The 18,146-nt window shown below is 37.9% G+C and overlaps 1 protein-coding gene across 11 annotated transcripts in view; it reads left to right on the forward strand.

Annotated features, from left to right (window-relative positions):
- REPS1 (RALBP1 associated Eps domain containing 1) overlaps positions 1-17,439 on the forward strand; it is an 87,542-nt gene extending 70,103 nt beyond the window's left edge. For 5 of the 11 annotated variants that reach the window (XM_020903530.2, XM_070461521.1, XM_020903534.2 and 2 more), the window contains 8 exons: positions 6,517-6,589; positions 7,990-8,108; positions 8,951-9,033; positions 10,774-10,959; positions 12,109-12,204; positions 14,058-14,206; positions 14,879-14,984; positions 17,168-17,439. In XM_020903530.2, coding sequence (XP_020759189.2) covers positions 6,517-6,589; positions 7,990-8,108; positions 8,951-9,033; positions 10,774-10,959; positions 12,109-12,204; positions 14,058-14,206; positions 14,879-14,984; positions 17,168-17,236 — 881 coding nt within the window. In that variant the 3' untranslated portion in view covers positions 17,237-17,439. The remainder of the gene's footprint in view (positions 1-6,516; positions 6,590-7,989; positions 8,109-8,950; positions 9,034-10,773; positions 10,960-12,108; positions 12,205-14,057; positions 14,207-14,878; positions 14,985-17,167) is intronic. The other 6 variants (XM_020903532.2, XM_020903536.2, XM_020903533.2 and 3 more) reach the window with 4 other exon arrangements.
- The last annotated feature ends 707 nt before the right edge of the window (positions 17,440-18,146 follow it).

An 18,146-nucleotide genomic window follows, 5' to 3' on the forward strand; every position in this document is an offset into this window, starting at 1 on the left:
ATTGCTATGTCTTCTTGGATTGATCCCTTGATCATCATGTAGTGTCCTGTTATTCTTTGTAACATCCTTTATATTAAGGTCTATTTTGTCTGCTATAAGAATAGTTACTCCAGCTTTCTTTCAGTTTCCATTTGCATGGTATATCTTCTTCCATCCTCTCACTTTCAGTCCATATATATCTCTAGGTCTGAAGTAGGTCTCTTGTAGACAGCTTATATACGGGTCTTGTTTTCTTAGCCATTCAGCCAGTCTATGTGTTTTGGTTGGAGCATTTACTCCATTTACATTTGAAGTAACTGTTGATGCATGTATTCCTGTTGGCGTTTTCTTATTGTTTACATGTTCTCCTTCTCCTGTGTTTCTTGCCTTTAGACGTCTCTTTAGCATTTGTTGTAAAGCTGCTTTGGTGGTGCTAAATTCTCTTAACTTTTATCTGTAAAGCTTTTAACTTCTCTATCAATTTTGAATGAGATTATTGCTGGGTAGTGTAATCTTGGTTGTAGATTTTTCCCTTTTGTTACTTTAAATATATCCTGCCATTGCCTCTGGCCTGCAGAGTTTCTATTGAAAGATCAGCTGTTAACTGTATGGAGTTTCCCTTGTATGTAACTTGTTGCTTTTCCCTTACTGCTTTTAATATTTTTTCTTTGTGTTTAATTTTTGTCAGTTTGATTAATATGTGTCTCAGCATGATTCTCCTTGGATTTATCCTTTATGAAACTCTCTGTGCTTCTTGGACTTGATTGGCTATTTCCTTTCACATGTTAGGCAAGTTTTCAACTAGAGTCTCTTAAAAAATTTTCTCAGACCCTTTCTTTTTTCTCTTCTTCTGGGATCCTTTAACTTGAATGTTGGTGTATTTAATATTTTACAACACAGTCCATGGAATTCTTCAGGCTAGAATACTGGAGTGGGTAGTTTAATATTATTCCAGCAGTCTCTGAGACTATCCCCAATTCTTCTCATTCTTTTGTGATTATCCTGCTCTTCAGTAGTTATTTTCACTTATTCTGTCTTTCAGTTCATTCTTCAGCTTCAGTTGTTCTGCTATTGATTCCCTGTAGCTTATTTTTAATTTCAGTAATTGTCTCTGTTTATTCTTTGTTTCTTCTGGGTCATTGTTAAATGTATTAAATGACTTGCATTTTCTCCATTCTATTTCCGAGATTGTGGATCATCTTTACTATCATTACTCTGAATTCTTTTTCAGGTAGTTGGCCTGTTTCCTCTTTGTTTATTTGGTGTTGTGGGTTTTTACCTTGTTTCTAAATTTGCACAATATTTCTCTGTTTTTTCATGGTATCTAACTTTCTGTGTTTGACATATCCTCTCTTGTTTTTGGTCTTGCCATCAGTGGGTGAGGCTGGTCCAGTGGTTTGTGTAGGCTGCGTGTTGGGAGGGACTTGTGCTTGCCTTCTGGTGGGAGGAGGTATTTTTCCCCCTCTAACTAGCAGGCCTGTGTGAGTGGTGTGTGTTGGGGTGTCTGTGGGAAGCCTGTCTCCTCTTAAGGTCTTGCTTGTTGTTTGGGTAAGGTGCCCTTCGCTGGGTGCTGCCAGCCGTTGAGTGGTGCCAGGTCTCAGATCCAGGAAGGGGCCTTCATGGGAGTTCTCACTAATTAATACTCCCTGGGATCAGGAATTCTCTGGCCATCTAGTGTCCTGGACTCAGTGCTTCCAACCCAGAGGTTCAGGCCCAATCTCTCATCAAGGAACCAGGATCCCACAAGCTGTTTGTTATGGCAATAAAGGAGATTAAAACAAACAGACACAAAAAAGAACCCCAGACAAATGGTAAATTGAAAATCAGACAAATAGTAACAGAAACAAAGGGACATACACACACAAAACCAAAATAGTGCAAAGAAAATGAAGTACAAGAGAGTGACCCTGTGAGCAAAGGAAACCATAAGTGATATCAACAAATTAAAAACAGCACTAACTAAACAGAAAGCAAGACCAAAGAAGAGAGCCAGCTGAGGAATAAAGCAAACAAACTGACAAACATGGTGAAAAGAAGAAAGAAAAAATAGAAAAGTATATAAAAAGATTTATATATAATAAAGAATTTATACATAATAATATAATAATCTTATTGTATAGTCTATATATATGTATATACAATATCTATAAAAAGAATATATTGTATACAATAGTGTATATATTGTATGTATATAAGAGGAACTAAAAAGCCTCTTGATGAAAGTGAAAGAGGAGAGTGAAAAAGTTGGCTTAAAGCTCAACATTCAGAAAACTAAGATCATGGCATCTGGTCCGATCACTTCATGGCAAATAAGATGGGGAAACAGTGGAAAGAGTGTCAGACTTTATTTTTTGGGGCTCCAAAATCACTGCAGATGGTGATTGCAGCCATGAAATTAAAAGATGCTTACTCCTTGTCAGGAAAGTTATGACCAACCTAGATAGCATATTAAAAAGCAGAGGCATTACTTTGCCAACAAAGGTCCGTCTAGTCACAGTTATGGTTTTTCCAGTGGTCGTGTATGGATGTGAGAGTTGGACTGTGAAGAAAGCTGAGTACTGAAGAATTGACGCTTTTGAACTGTGGTGTTGGAGAAGACTCTTGAGCGTCCCTTGGACTGCAAGGAGATCCAACCAGTCCGCCCTGAAGGAGATCAGTCCTGGGTGTTCATTGGAAGGACTGATGCCGAAGCTGAAACTCCAGTACTTTGGCCACCTCATGCAGAGTTGACTCGTTGGAAAAGATCCTGACGCTGGGAGGGTTTGGGGGCAGGAGGAGAAGGGGACGACAGGGGATGAGATGGCTGGATGGCATCACCGACTTGATGGACATGAGTTTGGGTAGACTCTGGGAGTTTGTGATGGACAGGGAGGCCTGGCGTGCTGCGATTCATGGGGTCGCAAAGAGTCGGGCACGACTGAGCGACTGAACTGAACTGAATATATAAATAACATATATATCTTATTATGTATAATTTATATATAATAAAGAAGAAGGAAACAACACGAAACAACAGCAAAAAAGAAAAAGCCCCACAGATCTGCAAAAAGCCAATGTAGAGATAGATGTATATGAAGGAAATAAAATGTGTTTTTAAAAAATTCTCAAAAGCTTAAATAGATATAATAATAATAAAATCAACAAGCACAGCATCAGAGGAAAGAAAACCAGAATCAACTACAGAACAAATCAAAATATAAGAATAATAATAATAATAAATGTTTTTCTCAGATCTCAACTGTCAGCATCCTTTCCCCTACTGTGATTCACAGTCCACTTCCATCTTGCTAGGAAGCCCTCCAGTGTTGGGGGAGCTGGTCTAGAGACCAGCTGTGGGGACAGCACAGACTCTAATCTAGTTCTATTCCTGTAGGTTCTTGCCTCCAGTGTCCACAGCTGTCAAAGCTAGGGCATTTTGTTTTGTGGATACACCCGTCCTTCTGTGCATTCCATAGACATAAGAGTCTGCCTAGTTGATCATGTGGATATAATCTCTAGCTCGTATAGCTGGTGAAAAGGTTTTCAACCCTCTTTCTTGTCCACTCTGCCCCTGGAGCTCAATTGTGGTATTATCCCCACCTCTGCCTGTGGGTCATTTACAAGAATTAGTTCCTGAGGCTGCCTTCTAGGACTTGGGTCTGCCCCAGGGAGGACCAGGTGTGGAGGTGGTATGACTGCTTAGGTCCCAGGGACTCTGATGGCCCCAGGTATGCAGGGAAGCTGGCAGCCACGGGCACAAGAGATATGGTGCTGTTAGAATCTTTTTCTAGCTTCTGGCATCTGGCATTTGGGGTCCTTCTCTGTTGCTTGGCATATCAGGCACTTAAATGGCCACCTTCTCTGGGGTATTCCTCTGTCACTCAGCTGCTCATGCCAGCCTGTAGGGAGAGAAGTGATGGTTCCGCTCCTTGTGTGTGACTCAGCAGTAGCACCCTGCTTCTATGGCTGCCTGACTTTATTCCAAAGGCATTCCCCACAGCGATCTCCTCCTTCGCATCCCTTCAGGCTGTTTCCCCAAAGTCAGCAGCAGTCCTTGCCCTGGGATTGCGCTTACGCTCCAGCTCCCAGCTGCTCTGCATTCTGGTGGACTTGTGTCCCTGCCTGGGCTATGTAGGGCCACGGCACAGATTGTCGGTGTGGGTCTCACTCCATTCAGACTGTCACAGATCAGCTCCTTCACTCTCCAACAGTCTCAGATGCTTCCCCTTTGTCCCAACCGATTGCCCTGCTATGGGGATATCACTCCTTCTTCCACTTCCTCACCTGCTGGGTACAGGTTCAGTTGTGCTAACTCTCCTCCTCTTTTTCCCTTCCCTTCTTTGTCCTACCCAGTTTTGTGTGGATCTGTATATTCCTTTCCGGTGGTCAGGGACTCCTACTAACTCTAAGCTGGTGCTCTGCAAGATCTTCTGCATCTGAAGATGTATTCCTGATGCATCTGTGAAGAGAGGTGTACTCCACTTCCACCTGCTCCTCTGCCATCTTCTCTTATCCTTGTCTACATTTAGCATCTGAATAATTTGAATATATAACCATTTACTATTATCTTCACTGGATAATGTAGGGAATAGTCAATCCTTTTAAAGATGCGTACCCTCTGTATTAATAAGTGGATGCCTATTGCCACGGCACCTGCTTCAAGGCAAGCCTCCTGTTGGCCATCCCTCTCAGCTAGCTGTTCCCCACTAACTCCGTTCTTCCTCTCACAGGAAATTGTGTACATGTTCATTCAGTCATTGTTAATGGAATACTATTAATATGTGTCAGGCTCTGTTCTAGACACTGAGTATTCAGCAGTAAACAAAACAAAAAATTCTTTGCCCTTATGAAGCTTGCATTCTGTAGGGGAGATAACAGAAAAATAAAATAAAAATAACTTGTATCTTAGTATATAGTTAACACCCTGGATAAAAATTAAGCTGTGAAAGGGGAGAGGGAGTGACAGTTTAAGTAAGGGGATCAAAGAAAGCCTTACCAAAAAGCAGCATTTGAGTTAGAACTTGGAGGAGATGAATTTAACTGTATGAGTGTCTTAAGGAAGGACATTTTAGGCCAAAGGAATAGCCAATATGGAGCCCTGGTTTAGGGAAGATGCCTTCTTTATATCTACTGGGAACAGCTAACAAACACCAGAACTAGAACTAGCATGTGGGAGAATAGTAACTGGGGAGCAGTATAAGACTGACTTCTACCGAGAAAGATGAAATGCCATTTAGAAGGTTTCTGAATGGAGAAGTGATGTAACCTGACTTTCCTTTTTTAACAAGGTCATTCTGGCTGCTATATTGGTAATAGGCCAGAAAAAGGCAAGAATTCAAACAGGGAAAGACCGTTTTAGGAAACAGTTATAGTAATACAGGCAAGAGAAGATGATGGCTTGGCCTAGGGTGGTAGCAGTAAGAAGTGCTAAGAAGTGGTCAGATTCTGGCTAGATTTTGGTAGGAAAAGACCACAGGATTTGCTTACCTTTGTGATACAGGATGTGAGGGGTAGGTGCATGGGAATCAGGGTAATTCAAGGGATGTTAGCCAGAGCAACTGGAAACTGAAGAAGTCTGTTGTAGTAGATTTGTGGAAGAAAGGGTAGGAATTCAGTTTTGGACATGTTCAGTCTGAGATGCCTGTTAACAACGTCCAAATAAGAATGTGTTTAATTTTAGCATCATTCCTGTACCAATTAGTAAACTTCTCAGTGATTTGACAGGAAAAAGAAGCGGGATACACTTTGAAATGAAACTAAACCAAATAACCAGTCCCTTGAATTTATAACTCTTGAAAGGTATTTAGTAGTATTTCTTCAGATTATCCCTAGAGTTTCTGTTTTAAAACTTCTTTATTGTTTCATAACTGTTAGTCTGATTCTGGGATTCTGTGCTCCTTTATAAGATTTTGAGGAAACTGAAAATATGTCCTCAGGTGAAAAATTGGTACCCTCTGTTTAATTTCATAAGTTTTATCATTGTCTAAGCACAGTTTTTTCCTTTATCAATTTTTTTAAAATTTACATTAACAATTTTTAAGTTCACGTTTTAACTTAAAATGCTTCTAATTTATCCTTTAAAATGAATTTTTTTCTTTATAAAAACTATTCACACTTGTAGAAATGTAATAAACAAAAATAAGAAAATACAAATTATAATCTCAACTGTTCCACAAATGACCATAATTAACATTCATTGTCAAGCTTAATCTTTACTTTGTGCATGTTATATTTTTATATGAAATGAAATTGTGGCATATGTACTATTTTCTGCCCTGCCTCTGTGTAACTAATTTTGAATATTTCTCTATTATCAAATGGGTAACATTTCTAGATTTTCATTTCTCTCTGTGCATAGTATTTTGTTGTATAAGTACACCATTTATTTGATTTATATCTAATCTTTTATGGTTAGTAATATAGTGATGAAACATTAACCTGTTGGCCAATCTTTGAATATCCCTGGTTTGAAACAATAATTCAGTTACCTGTTTAGGGCATATAGAATAAAAAGTAAAGAAATGATTATTATTAAATAGGATATATCCTATTTATCAGCAGATGGGTACAGTAGTTCAGACTCTTTTACTTCGGATCCAGAACAGATTGGAAACAACGTAACTCGTCAAAGGTTAGTGTTTCTGTTAATTAAAAAAAGCATAATTAAAGTATTTTGTTACATTTTAATATTGAAAATAATTTGAAACCAAGTATAAATTATTTTTGGAGAAGGAAATGGCAACCCATCCAGTATTCTTGTCTGGGGAATCCCGTGGACAGTGGAGCCTGGTGGGCTGCAGTCCATGGGGTCGCACAGAGTCAGACACGACTGAAGCGATTTAGCATGCATAAATTATTTTTCTCAGTTCTTCACTTCTCTAAATGCTGTCAGATTACCAATTGATTTATGTAAAAGGGAAATTATTTTTATTCTTTCCAAAGCAAAGCAAAGCAAAAGGAATTGTTGTCTTCATGGTGTTCTGTGGAAGGTTTAAAATAAACTGATAACTTCTTTGCAGTTGGTTTAATACAGTCCTTTTTTTGTAACTGAGCAGTGAGAGTCTCTTTAAGTATGAAATGTGCAGATTTCCTCTCAGAGCCGTATGGGACAAGTACCAAAAGAATTTGGTGTTCTAAAATGTCATCTGGACACGCAGGCCAGTGTTGGGGTACCTACCCATCCTGAAGACCTGTGTCACATGTTAACTTTTCAGGCACAGACAAAAATGATATGGGATAAGGTGAGGTGGCAAGGGGTCTGTCTCCCAGGGCTTCACCATCCTCTCAAAACTGCACAGGACAGAAGCATCTTTCTCTGCTGCTTTTCATACATCGTGAGAGTCTTTTGCCACACACCTGGAGGGTGTATGGAGAGACTGGTAACGTAGACTCTCCAAGAGCTCACACAGTCAGAAGGCTGCTTCTTCATATGTCTTAGAGTTCTCATTTGGGATTTTAGTCTCCCTTTTATTCCTATAAGTGAGGATCAGATTGTCTTAGTCCATGAGATTCTTCAGAATATAGAAGACTTTGGTGGCTAATAGCAGATCTCCAGGGTGAGTGAACTTGAGTATAATCACCTCTAAAATTAGTGATTTTAAGATGAGATGGCATCTCACATAGTTGAGCCAAAGTATACCTCAGCTTACCAAGTTTAAATATGTTGAAAGCTAATCGTATCTGAAAGTACAGTTTCTCTTTTTTGAAAACAGCTTTTCAGACTAATATTGCCTTTAACTGAATGTGAAAACATTACACTAGGTTAGTAGTCTACCTTGAATTCATGTTAATAACTTTTTTTAAAGTTCTTTAAAATTTTATTAAATGTATAGTTAGATTATTTGCTGTATTAAGTAACTGCTTGTTGAATGCACATTGTAAATTATACTCTATTCATTGTAATACCTGTGTACCCTCTGGAGAAAATGTCACTCCAATAAGATCCTTTAATGCTTAGCTAAGTTTGATTGCTTAAAAAGAAAAGCTGCAATATCAATAACGTGACCAGTTGTAACGGGGCCACTTTTGCAGGTCTCATTCAGGAACGTCGCCTGAAAACACCGCGCCACCACCTCCACCGCCACGGCCTCAGCCCTCTCATTCTAGGTCGTCATCTTTAGACATGAATCGGACCTTTTCCGTCACAACAGGTAGGGGTTAGAGAACTGTGATACAAATTAAATTAAATATGTTAAATTGTTAAATATATTTAGTTGATTAAAGATACACAGTATTTTGTTTTCTCTTATTTTTTGATATTTATCTGAAGAAAAATTTTAAATTGAAAAAGTATCAGGTGAGAGGGAATTTATTTTTTTTAATGACTGTCTAAAATGTGAGTTCAAATGATAAAGATGGTAACCTGAGAGATGCCACAAGAGATTTAAAAAAAAAGATTTTATGTGGAGATACTAAGGAGGAAAAGCTAATGGGTCTTACATTACATGGCAGAGGAGAGAGGAGTCATAACTACTCAGAGGGTTCAGCTTTTATATGACTGGTCTTACTGTTGGTCAAAATAGAAGAGTTAGGATAGAGGGTGATGGTGTTCTGGTTTTGGTATTATGTGTTTGGAATGATGAGAAAGAAGAGAAAGAAATCAACAGGCCGCTGGACCTATGGGCTAAGCAAGATTGATCTATTATTTGAGAATCATTTACATAGAAATGGTAGACTAAAATGCTAAGTGGAAAGAGGAAATTTGGAAGTCTTCATATTTGATAGCTAAAAGGAGTCAGAAAGGTGGGGAGAAGACCAAGAACGTGTAGTGTTACTGGGACAGGCAGGAGCGAGACCAGCGCTGAGTGCACTCGAGCGAGGGAAGTGAGGTCTGAGCAGAGGCTGTGAGATTCAGCCACATCCGGACAGTCTGACGAGATGGATTTGGCTTCCAGTACTATACATTGGCATTTGAAATCCTTATCATTTGATCACATTCATTCAGCCTTTCTGCTTTACTGGCAAAGTAATTATATATATTTACAAAAAGAAGATTTGTGTATTCACACAGGACAGCAACAGGCTGGAGTTGTTGCCCAACCTCCTGCAGTGCCTCCAAGACCACAGCCCTCCCAGGTAACTCTCCTAGGTCTTCATTAGTAAGCATCAGTTATTATAGTCCCCTTGGTCAGTTTATCTGTTAGGTCTTTGATTCTATTCTATAATTATTTTGAAAATCGGGAATTGCCTAACTGTCATTCTTAATGCATATTTAATTTAGAGAAGCTAGGTCTTTTCTTAGAGGATAAGAATTCCAATAATGATTTGGGTTGTTTTTTCAAAGAAGCTTAGAAGTGAACCAAATGATAATGTCTCAACAAAGGAGGGTTTAGAAGAAGAATCAATGGATTGAGGGATAGGAAGTGTGTCATGTATGTCCTGGATCTAGTAGTGACTCAAGGTAATCTCGCTGGATGTGTTCCTGCATCACTGAACAAAGTGTTGCACAACTAACAGGTCAAAGTTCTTTCATCTGCATAAAACTATTACGTTCCAAAGTAGATTCTAGTTTGTAGCTTAGTTTTATGTGACTGACTGGCTACATTTTTACATGAATGAATTTGGTTGATTTTTCTGAGTTAGACTCTCATAATGAAATTGGTTATTTGTAGTTAAAAATATGGTTTCCTAATTGTCAAAGATACTGAAATTTGAATATTCCAGTATTTATTTTATCTAAAGGGCCAGTGAAAATACTTTTACTGTATTAAGGTGTAAAATGGAGTGAATTATCTCTTGACTCAAGAACCAGTCTAGTGGGAAAAACAGACCTGTAAGCAGTTATAATAGAAATGCTATAGTAGACATACTTATAAAATGTTTTAGCATAGATGTCCTAGCTAGTAACATCAGGGATCACACTGAAAAAGTTAAGTAAAATGAAGGAAGTTAGACTTAAGCAGAGACTTGAAAGATAAAATACTGTTTCTTAAGGAGAAGGCATTACAACCAGAAGGAGTGGCACAGAAGGTAAGATAGGCTTGGCATATTCTTCAAGGAAAAGCTATTGAGTTCAGTACAACTAGAGTGATGGGAAATAAAATTGAAGAGGTGAGGAAATGACAGAGCATCTCCTCTGTCATACTAAGATGGTGGAGTTTTTCTTGTAGGATGGGGAGAATTTTTTAAGGGCAAGCAGAGGAGAGACTTCAGATTCATTCCTTTAGCTTGCTGTGCTTCCTCTGTCGCAGAACTCACACTGTATTTTAATCCCTTGTTTACTTCCCTCGTATCCTGCACTAGATCATCAGCTTTGTTAGGGATGGACCTTATTTGTTTGGTCAAAAGTATAGTTACTCAATAAATTTAGTTTTCAAATGGAGACTTTAGGAGAATTGATCTTGTAAAAGAGTGCAGGACAAATTGAAGGCCAGTGCACTGGAGTGCTGGAGAGTAGCTAGAGCACTGGTTTTCACACTTTAGAGATAATAGTCTTTTTAGAAACATAATGAAACATTTTTAAAAACTGCTCTTTAAAATAATGAATCATTATACAGCAACCTAATTAAGAAAAAAATAGATGCAAAGAGAGAATCAGAGATTAAGGCCAGAACTTGTCTCCTTTGTTGCACATTCTTGGCAATAAGAACTTTGTTAAAGTATCTTTTTATTTGGAGATTCGTTATCTTAATTTTTTAGTGTCTTGGCATTTCACTCAAGGTTTTTTAGAGCTAAATGTTACTGTAGCTCACCTTCCTGAATTTTCAGCTAATAAATCAGACCATCCTTACAATAAATTTTCAAAGAAAAAGAAGGCTACTCTGTGACACTAAGATCAGTAAGATATTTGCTCCTGTATCCTAAACCCTCCTATAGGCTCCTGGTCCCGTTGTGCATCGCCCAGTGGATGCCGATGGCCTCATAACTCACACTAGTACCTCACCTCAGCAGATACCAGAACAACCAAACTTTGCAGATTTCAGCCAATTTGAAGTATTTGCTGCATCAAATGTAAATGAAGAACAAGATGATGAAGCCGAGAAACATCCAGAGGTCTTGCCGGTCAGTTTTCAAGGGCTTCTCTAATTTTCTGCTGGGAATCTTCCAATATTGTGCTCATAAGCCAGTCTTGAAACAGAGGAACCCCTAAAAGAGCAGATAATAGAAGGGACATCAGTGAGTAAAATACCTGCTGTTGCTGCTTTTAGAGGGTTTATATTCCATAGATCAATGCTTCTCAATTTCTTACTGGCCTCAGACCACCTGCTGGTTGCATAAAATGCTTAGTAAGAATCAATATTTGGGTGAAGGGTAGATGTCACGTGAAAAGATGCAACCATCTGGTTTTGGCTAAAACACTGTTCTGGGGGTTGTATTTTAATGCTGAGCATCTGATTGTGTGATTCGAAGATTTCTGTATAAGGAGAAGCTGTGGTTGCCATAGCTACACTCGCTTTGTATGAGAATAAGTCAGTTTATGGGGTTGCCTCTTAATGCTAAGCATTTGATTGTGATTTGGTGAAAATTGTATGGGAGTAAGTCACATCAGTTAGACAGACTTACAGACCACAGGATGCCAGAATTTCATCTTTGCAGCCAGTGTTCTGGGGGACTGTTTGGTTCTAGCAGCAAAAACTTCTCTATGAGGGACAAGAATCCCTGTCCTCATAAGTGTAAATATGGAGTTGGAGGAAACAGGGGAATTCTGAAGTTTGCTCTGATTATTCCAGTTTATACTGATCTTCTCGAATAGATTTAAAAAACTGACGTTTGACTGGCATACTTTACATAAAGAGTTCTTACAGATTTGGTCCATGGAAAATTTTCTGCCAGCTAGTTCTTCAAACCTGTAACTTTCCACCTGGCCTAGGGCTACTAGGGAAATGGGCTGCACCTCCAGGAAGGCAGACTGGGCCTGAGGTGGGAGTAGCGGTGTGCAGGGGGTACTTGTACGTACCCTCCCCCAACCAAAAAACTTCCCAGACATCGTCTGCCATCCCCTCAGAGATGTATTCTCTTCCCTCTCTGCCCTAAAGGGGCAGATGCATGATCATTTCACAGGGTAGTCTCAAACTCCTCTCATCTTCATCTGAGCTTCTTACTGTTAGAATGAATGTTTTCTAAACATTTTACTCTCTGATCTATCACTTATATATTCATATATGTATGTTACTTATATATAATTTGTAATAATAATATACTCATCTCTAGGTTGAAAAAGCTTCTGATCCCGCAAGTTCTCTTCGCGTTGCCAAAACAGATAGTAAAATTGAAGAAAAGACAGCTGCTAGTGCTCCCGCCAATGTGGTATACAAAAGTCTTTTATAGTATTGATTGTTTTATACATATAAAAATTATATGATATAATTTGAAAAATCTTACAAATAAAGTTAGAGATCATCTAACCCATTTCACTGCCTTAAACTGTAGTACATATAGCCTGTCTCAGAACACAATCCACCGAGAGGTAGAGATGATAGCCTGTCATTTGTATTAATGCGTGCCACAGGTTCTCAGATTTTGTGTGGTTGTTACATTGTTTCAAGTACATAAAGTAGAACTTCCTTTTTTGTCATACTCAGTTTCTGTTATTTCAGTTCTGAATGTATAACAGGTAAAGATTATCAACCCTCTAAGGTTAATATTGGGAGAAGGCAGTGGCAACCTACTCCAGTACTCTTGCCTAGAAAATCCCATGGATGGAGGAGCCTCATAGGCTGCAGTCCATGGGGTCACTAGGAGTCGGACACGACCTGAGCAACTTCACTTTCCCTTTTCACTTTCACTGGAGAAGGAAATGGCAACCCACTCCAGTGTTCTTGCCTGGAGAATCCCAGGGACGGGGAGCCTGGTGGGCTGCTGTCTGTGGGGTCGCACAGAGTCGGACATGACTGAAGTGACTTGGCAAAGTTAATTATACTCTCTGCTCTTTTTTTTAGCTGTCTTAGGAATAATTTTTTCCCAAAAATTTATTGCTAAAAATTTTAACCATACAGAAAAGTCAGAAGAATTTTATATTGTACAACAATAAAGCCACACCTTGATTGTACCATTAATATTTACTATATTTTTCTTCCAGTTTTATTAAGATATAATTGATACACAACACAGTTTAAGTTAAGGTGTACAACATAATTATTTGACTTACATATATAATGAAATGACTATCAGTATGTTTAGTGAATGTTCTTCATTTCGTATAAATACAGAATTAAAGAAATAGAAAAATATAACATTTTTCTTTGTGTTAATATACTTGCTTTATATCTGCATCCTTCTCTCTATATCAGTCCTTCTTATCTGTTGTTTGCATTTCAAAGTACATTGCAGATAACAGGACACTTCTTGAGAAAGAAATTTTGGTCACTTTTTTTGTTATCATTGAGACACCCCCAGTAGTCATTAAAACAGTGAGTGTTTCTGAAAGTATTTAAATACTACTTTCTGGGCACTTTTTTTTTTTTACTCTTAGTACTTCTGTAATTTTTTTAATAGTGAATTTTATTTTGTCAGTAAATGGCAATAGATTAAAAATAGCATTTAACCAAAGGGATGGCAGTTGACTCTTGTTTTTATTTATTAACAGGTCAAATCAGGTTATAGTAAATACCAGACTGTTATCTTTGATTCTGTTGAGGACAGATCTCCAATAAAACTGCCACTCATTTTTAAGAGTTATTGTATACCTTAATGAAAGATTTTTTAAAAATTGCCTGGTTTTTCACTTCTTTATAAATTATTCATTAAGATGATATATCAGGATATTTGAATAGAAAACCCTGTGGTGATACTGGATCATATTTCTGGAGATTGCCTTTTATAGTTATTGAACAGATACATATTGAGTGTGTTATGCTAAAACTGAATATTATAGCCTTGAGTCACAGAATTCGGGCCTTGAGGAGCTTATTATGTCACCCTGTAAAAAATTTTGTCTAATAGGTACATTTACAGTTGTGATGTCATTAGGAACATTCTTTCCCATTGTAATTTAAGTTAGCTGTTGCCACAAATACATAAGTTGCTTTAAAGTAGGACAAGTGACCCATAATTTTTAGAGAATGAAAGGCTTAAAGAAAGCATATGATGTTGGCAAAGTGCTAACAAACCACAAATGTCTTCAAGAAATGCTTATTATTCATGAAATTCTTGTCTTCCAGAGCAAAGGCACAACACCTCTTGCTCCACCACCTAAGCCTGTTCGAAGGAGATTAAAATCGGAAGATGAATTAAGGCCAGAAGTTGATGAACATACACAGAAGACAGGCGTCCTAGCTGCTGTTCTTGCATCACAACCTTCTATTCCTCGGTAACCAAAGCTGTTCCTAAACATGTGTAACTACTGGGAACAAAATGCACAGTAATTAAAAATATTAAACAGAAGGGAATTATGGTCAGACTGGTCCTGTAGTTGAGCACAGGTCCTCCACTGTTCCCCTTTGAGAGTTTTCCATTTATGAGTAAGTAGAATATTCTTCCCACTCCCCCCCTCCTTCTGTTATTAAGTTCAATTCAAGTTACAAATCCTAGAGCAGACTTTAAAAATTATATTGCTCAGTAACACTGATGTTTTAACTATGGTTGTTCTAGAATCAAGAATTGGCAAGCTAGAGCTCATGGGCCAAAGTCAACCCATGGCCAGTTTTTGTAAGGGTTTTTCCGTTTTTGTTTAAAAAGAGAAAAAGAAAAGATACAAAAAACAGAATATTCAGCAGAAATGGTATGGTCTGCAAATCTTAAAACACTTATTATCTGACCATTTATAGAAAAAGTGTTTGCTTATTCCTGCTCTTCACTGACTTAAACTCAGGTGATTCTACAGAAAAGTCACTAAATCAATAACTACAGTAATTAAGCCTCTGAAGCTTAGTAGTTTTTGGTTGAGCTTTAAAACTGATCAAGCAAGGTTGAGATACGCTAGCAGGGCAAAGGTGCTCCCCAAGAGTGAAGGTCAAGTTTTTTGCTCTCTTTATCTTCTCAGGTCTGTTGGGAAAGATAAGAAAGCTATTCAGGCATCAATTAGACGCAATAAGGAAACCAACACAGTTTTGGCCAGATTGAATAGTGAATTGCAGCAACAGTTAAAGGTAATGTAGTTTCTGAATCTTTATTTGGAAAGTTCTGTGGAGTCAGAGCCTGTTAGTGTTGAACTAGACTTGGAGCTGATCCAGCAGTTCTTATGCTAGTATGAAACTTTTCCGAGTAGCAGGAGAAGTGTGGACCTAAAATGTTTTATATGCCTTTGAATCTTTTAATATTAAAAAGAATTTCCTGTACTAATTTCTTGTATGATTGCCTTATCCTATATGTATGTAAAGTATATTCCTGAAATGTTCAGTCCTGAATATTCATTGGAAGGACTGATGCTGAAGTCCTTGGACTGAAACTCCAATACTTTGGCCATCTGATATGAAGAGCTGACTCATTTGAAAAGACCCTGATGCTGGGAAAGATTGAAGGCAGGAGGAGAAGGGGATGACAGAGGACCAGATGGTTGGTTGGCATCACCGACTCAATGGGCATGAGTTTGAGTAAACTCCAGTAGTTGGCAGTTGACAGGAAGGCCTGGTGTGCTGCAGTCCATGGGGTCGCAAAGAGTCGGATGTGACTGGGCTACTGAACTGAACTGAAAATGTTCATTAACTTTCATAATGATACCCAAGAGTAGAAATGTTGTGACCCCAGCTTCCTCTAGGATCATATATGTGGCTCTCTACACACTATTGTTAAGTGTTGTTAACTTATCCTTTTATCAAAACAACTCAGATTCTATGAAAATGACAGGTCTGAAGAAGAGGGATGGGGGCAATTTAGATCATCTCTAAAACAGAAAAGACAAACCTTAAATAGAAATGGTCATCTGTACTTGAGAGGATGAGTTTGTTTTCTTGCTTACTACTCACCATGATTTTTTTTAATCCCTATACATAAAAACTAACAAGCAGAATCATGTATGATTCGTCAAGATTATTCGGCATTCACGTCTTATAAACCAGCGGTTCTCAAACCTTAATTGTATACACGTAGGAAGGGTCCATGGTAAAATGAAAACTGTGACTCATGTCCGGTATGGAGAAGGACCTGAGAGTTCTGCAATTTTTAATAAGCTTTCAGGTGAAGGAGAAGCTCCTGGACAGTTGACTCCACTTTGAGTAGCAAGGTTGTAAACCATAAAGATGAGGAAGGAGTCCATGGAAATGTAAAATGAATACAGAGTCGGTTGAGTCTCGTAATATTCTGTTCATATTCCTTTTCTAGCATATATCACATTGTCCATATCTATGGCACATTTGTGTCTCTGTCCTACTAACCTGAACTCACTGAGGCTAAGTCATAATCATTCCTGTTTACAGTGACCATGTAATATATTGTTCAAACCAAAGTACTTTTAAGAGAAAAGAGAGAAAAGGATGTGTTAATATGTAGGCCAGGACATCAGAGATAAACTGAGACTGTCCTGGATGGGTTTATAACCATCTTGCTCTGTCCTCAAAACTCCACACATGTGGGGCAGTTGATAAATGTATGTTAAAGGAATAGTATTCTTGTGTAACTCTTTGATCAAAGAAGATATTCATAGCTGTTCTATGACTTGTGAATTTGGTCCATTGTAAAGGAAGAATGTGAAACTAAATGACAAGCTTTCTGGTAGCTACCTTTAGGTGAGTTTTGTTAATGCATGTTTTTCTGAAGAACTACAAAAAAACATAGAAACATGCATATAGAAGCTGTTTTTAAAAATTACTTTTCTCATTATCCTCTGAGAAAGTATGGTACCAAATAGGAGGAGGTCATTAACTGTCAGTGTGATTGAGAAAAAAAAAGGATATGGATGCATAAGTTGCTGACTGTCTGAAAAGACTGTCCCAAATCGACAGTCATTAGAAATTCTGATTATAAAATACATTAATTCATTGTGAAACTGAAGCTCAAAATGAGGTGCTGGAGTTGTTATGACCAGGGGAAAAAAATCTTTGTTAACCATCTCATCTGCAGTTACTGCAAGGGGTGGGCTTTGTGCAAAATTCATGCATTAATAACCATCATCTGAAACTACTGGCTTTTCTAATAATGAAGGAAAAAAATTTGATTACCCTGATTTAAAGTAATGAGAAAAAAAGATTTTAATTAAGATTGTGTTTTAATGTACTCACCTAAAAAGAAACTATGTTTCTAAAAGGAACAGCTGTCCCTTCATGCAGTGCTGCTGTTAAATGTGCCTGCATTTTTGTATATGTTGAAACATAACTTATCTTTCCATCTTTTTCAGGATGTTCTTGAGGAGAGAATTTCCCTGGAAGTTCAACTGGAACAGCTTCGACCATTCTCTCACCTTTAAGCCAGTTGCCGTTAACTGTGAACATACCTGTTTTTAAGCGGTTTTGGGTTCAAAGCCAATTTGGAGACCCAGACATTCAGCTCACTGCTTAATTCAACATTAAATTTTATGATTCTGTTTTGCCCTATATGTTCACCATTGTATTTAAGTATCTTTTATTTTTTAATTTCAACAATAAAAGGGTCAGGATGACTTTTTCTGGAGGGTGTATTGTGTTTGTTGGCACAGCCCCCCTCCCCCCTTGATATCCCATAGCTTTGGTGCATTACACTTATGTGGCCAAAACCTCACACTGCTTGGATTTACAGAATGGGTTTCTCATTTAACACCTTAAGCACAAACTCAGAAATATTCTCAAAAGGAGACAAAATTAAATAAACTGTCAATTTGTCTTTAGGCTTAATACTTAAAGAATCCAAAAATCTTTAAAATGTGTTTCCTATTTGATTTTTAATTTGAAAGAACTGATTGGATGAGGCATACTTTAACCATAAGCTCTGCTGTAACCAACATCCTTCAAGAGTCTCACGGCACTTACAGGCTCTTTCATATCAGCTTAGGGGGAAGATTTTATGTTTTCCTGATGAAAATTTGATCAGTGTCACCTGTGACTTAAACTTTGTTGTGTGTGAGAATTTAATTCCTCAGCAGTCCTGTACAATTAGGAAATAACTGAAGATAGGCGTTTTTAAATTGTCTGCTAGAAGCAAAGGGAAAGTGTTGATGCTGCAAGCCACAGAAGTACTGTCCAGTTGCAGACATCACTTTTTGCACTAAACTCGCAATTATAAGCTTATGCTCATCAGTCTCTAGAAGTGTTTTCAAGTAACATGTTTTAGAACTTCTGAGGATCTTAATTATTCGCTATTATAATAAATGAAAATTCCTTAAGATTCCTAGTTATCTTTAG

The sequence above is a fragment of the Odocoileus virginianus genome, chromosome 34 (genome assembly GCF_023699985.2).
Source record: "Odocoileus virginianus isolate 20LAN1187 ecotype Illinois chromosome 34, Ovbor_1.2, whole genome shotgun sequence".
In the NCBI taxonomy this organism is placed as follows: domain Eukaryota; kingdom Metazoa; phylum Chordata; class Mammalia; order Artiodactyla; family Cervidae; genus Odocoileus; species Odocoileus virginianus.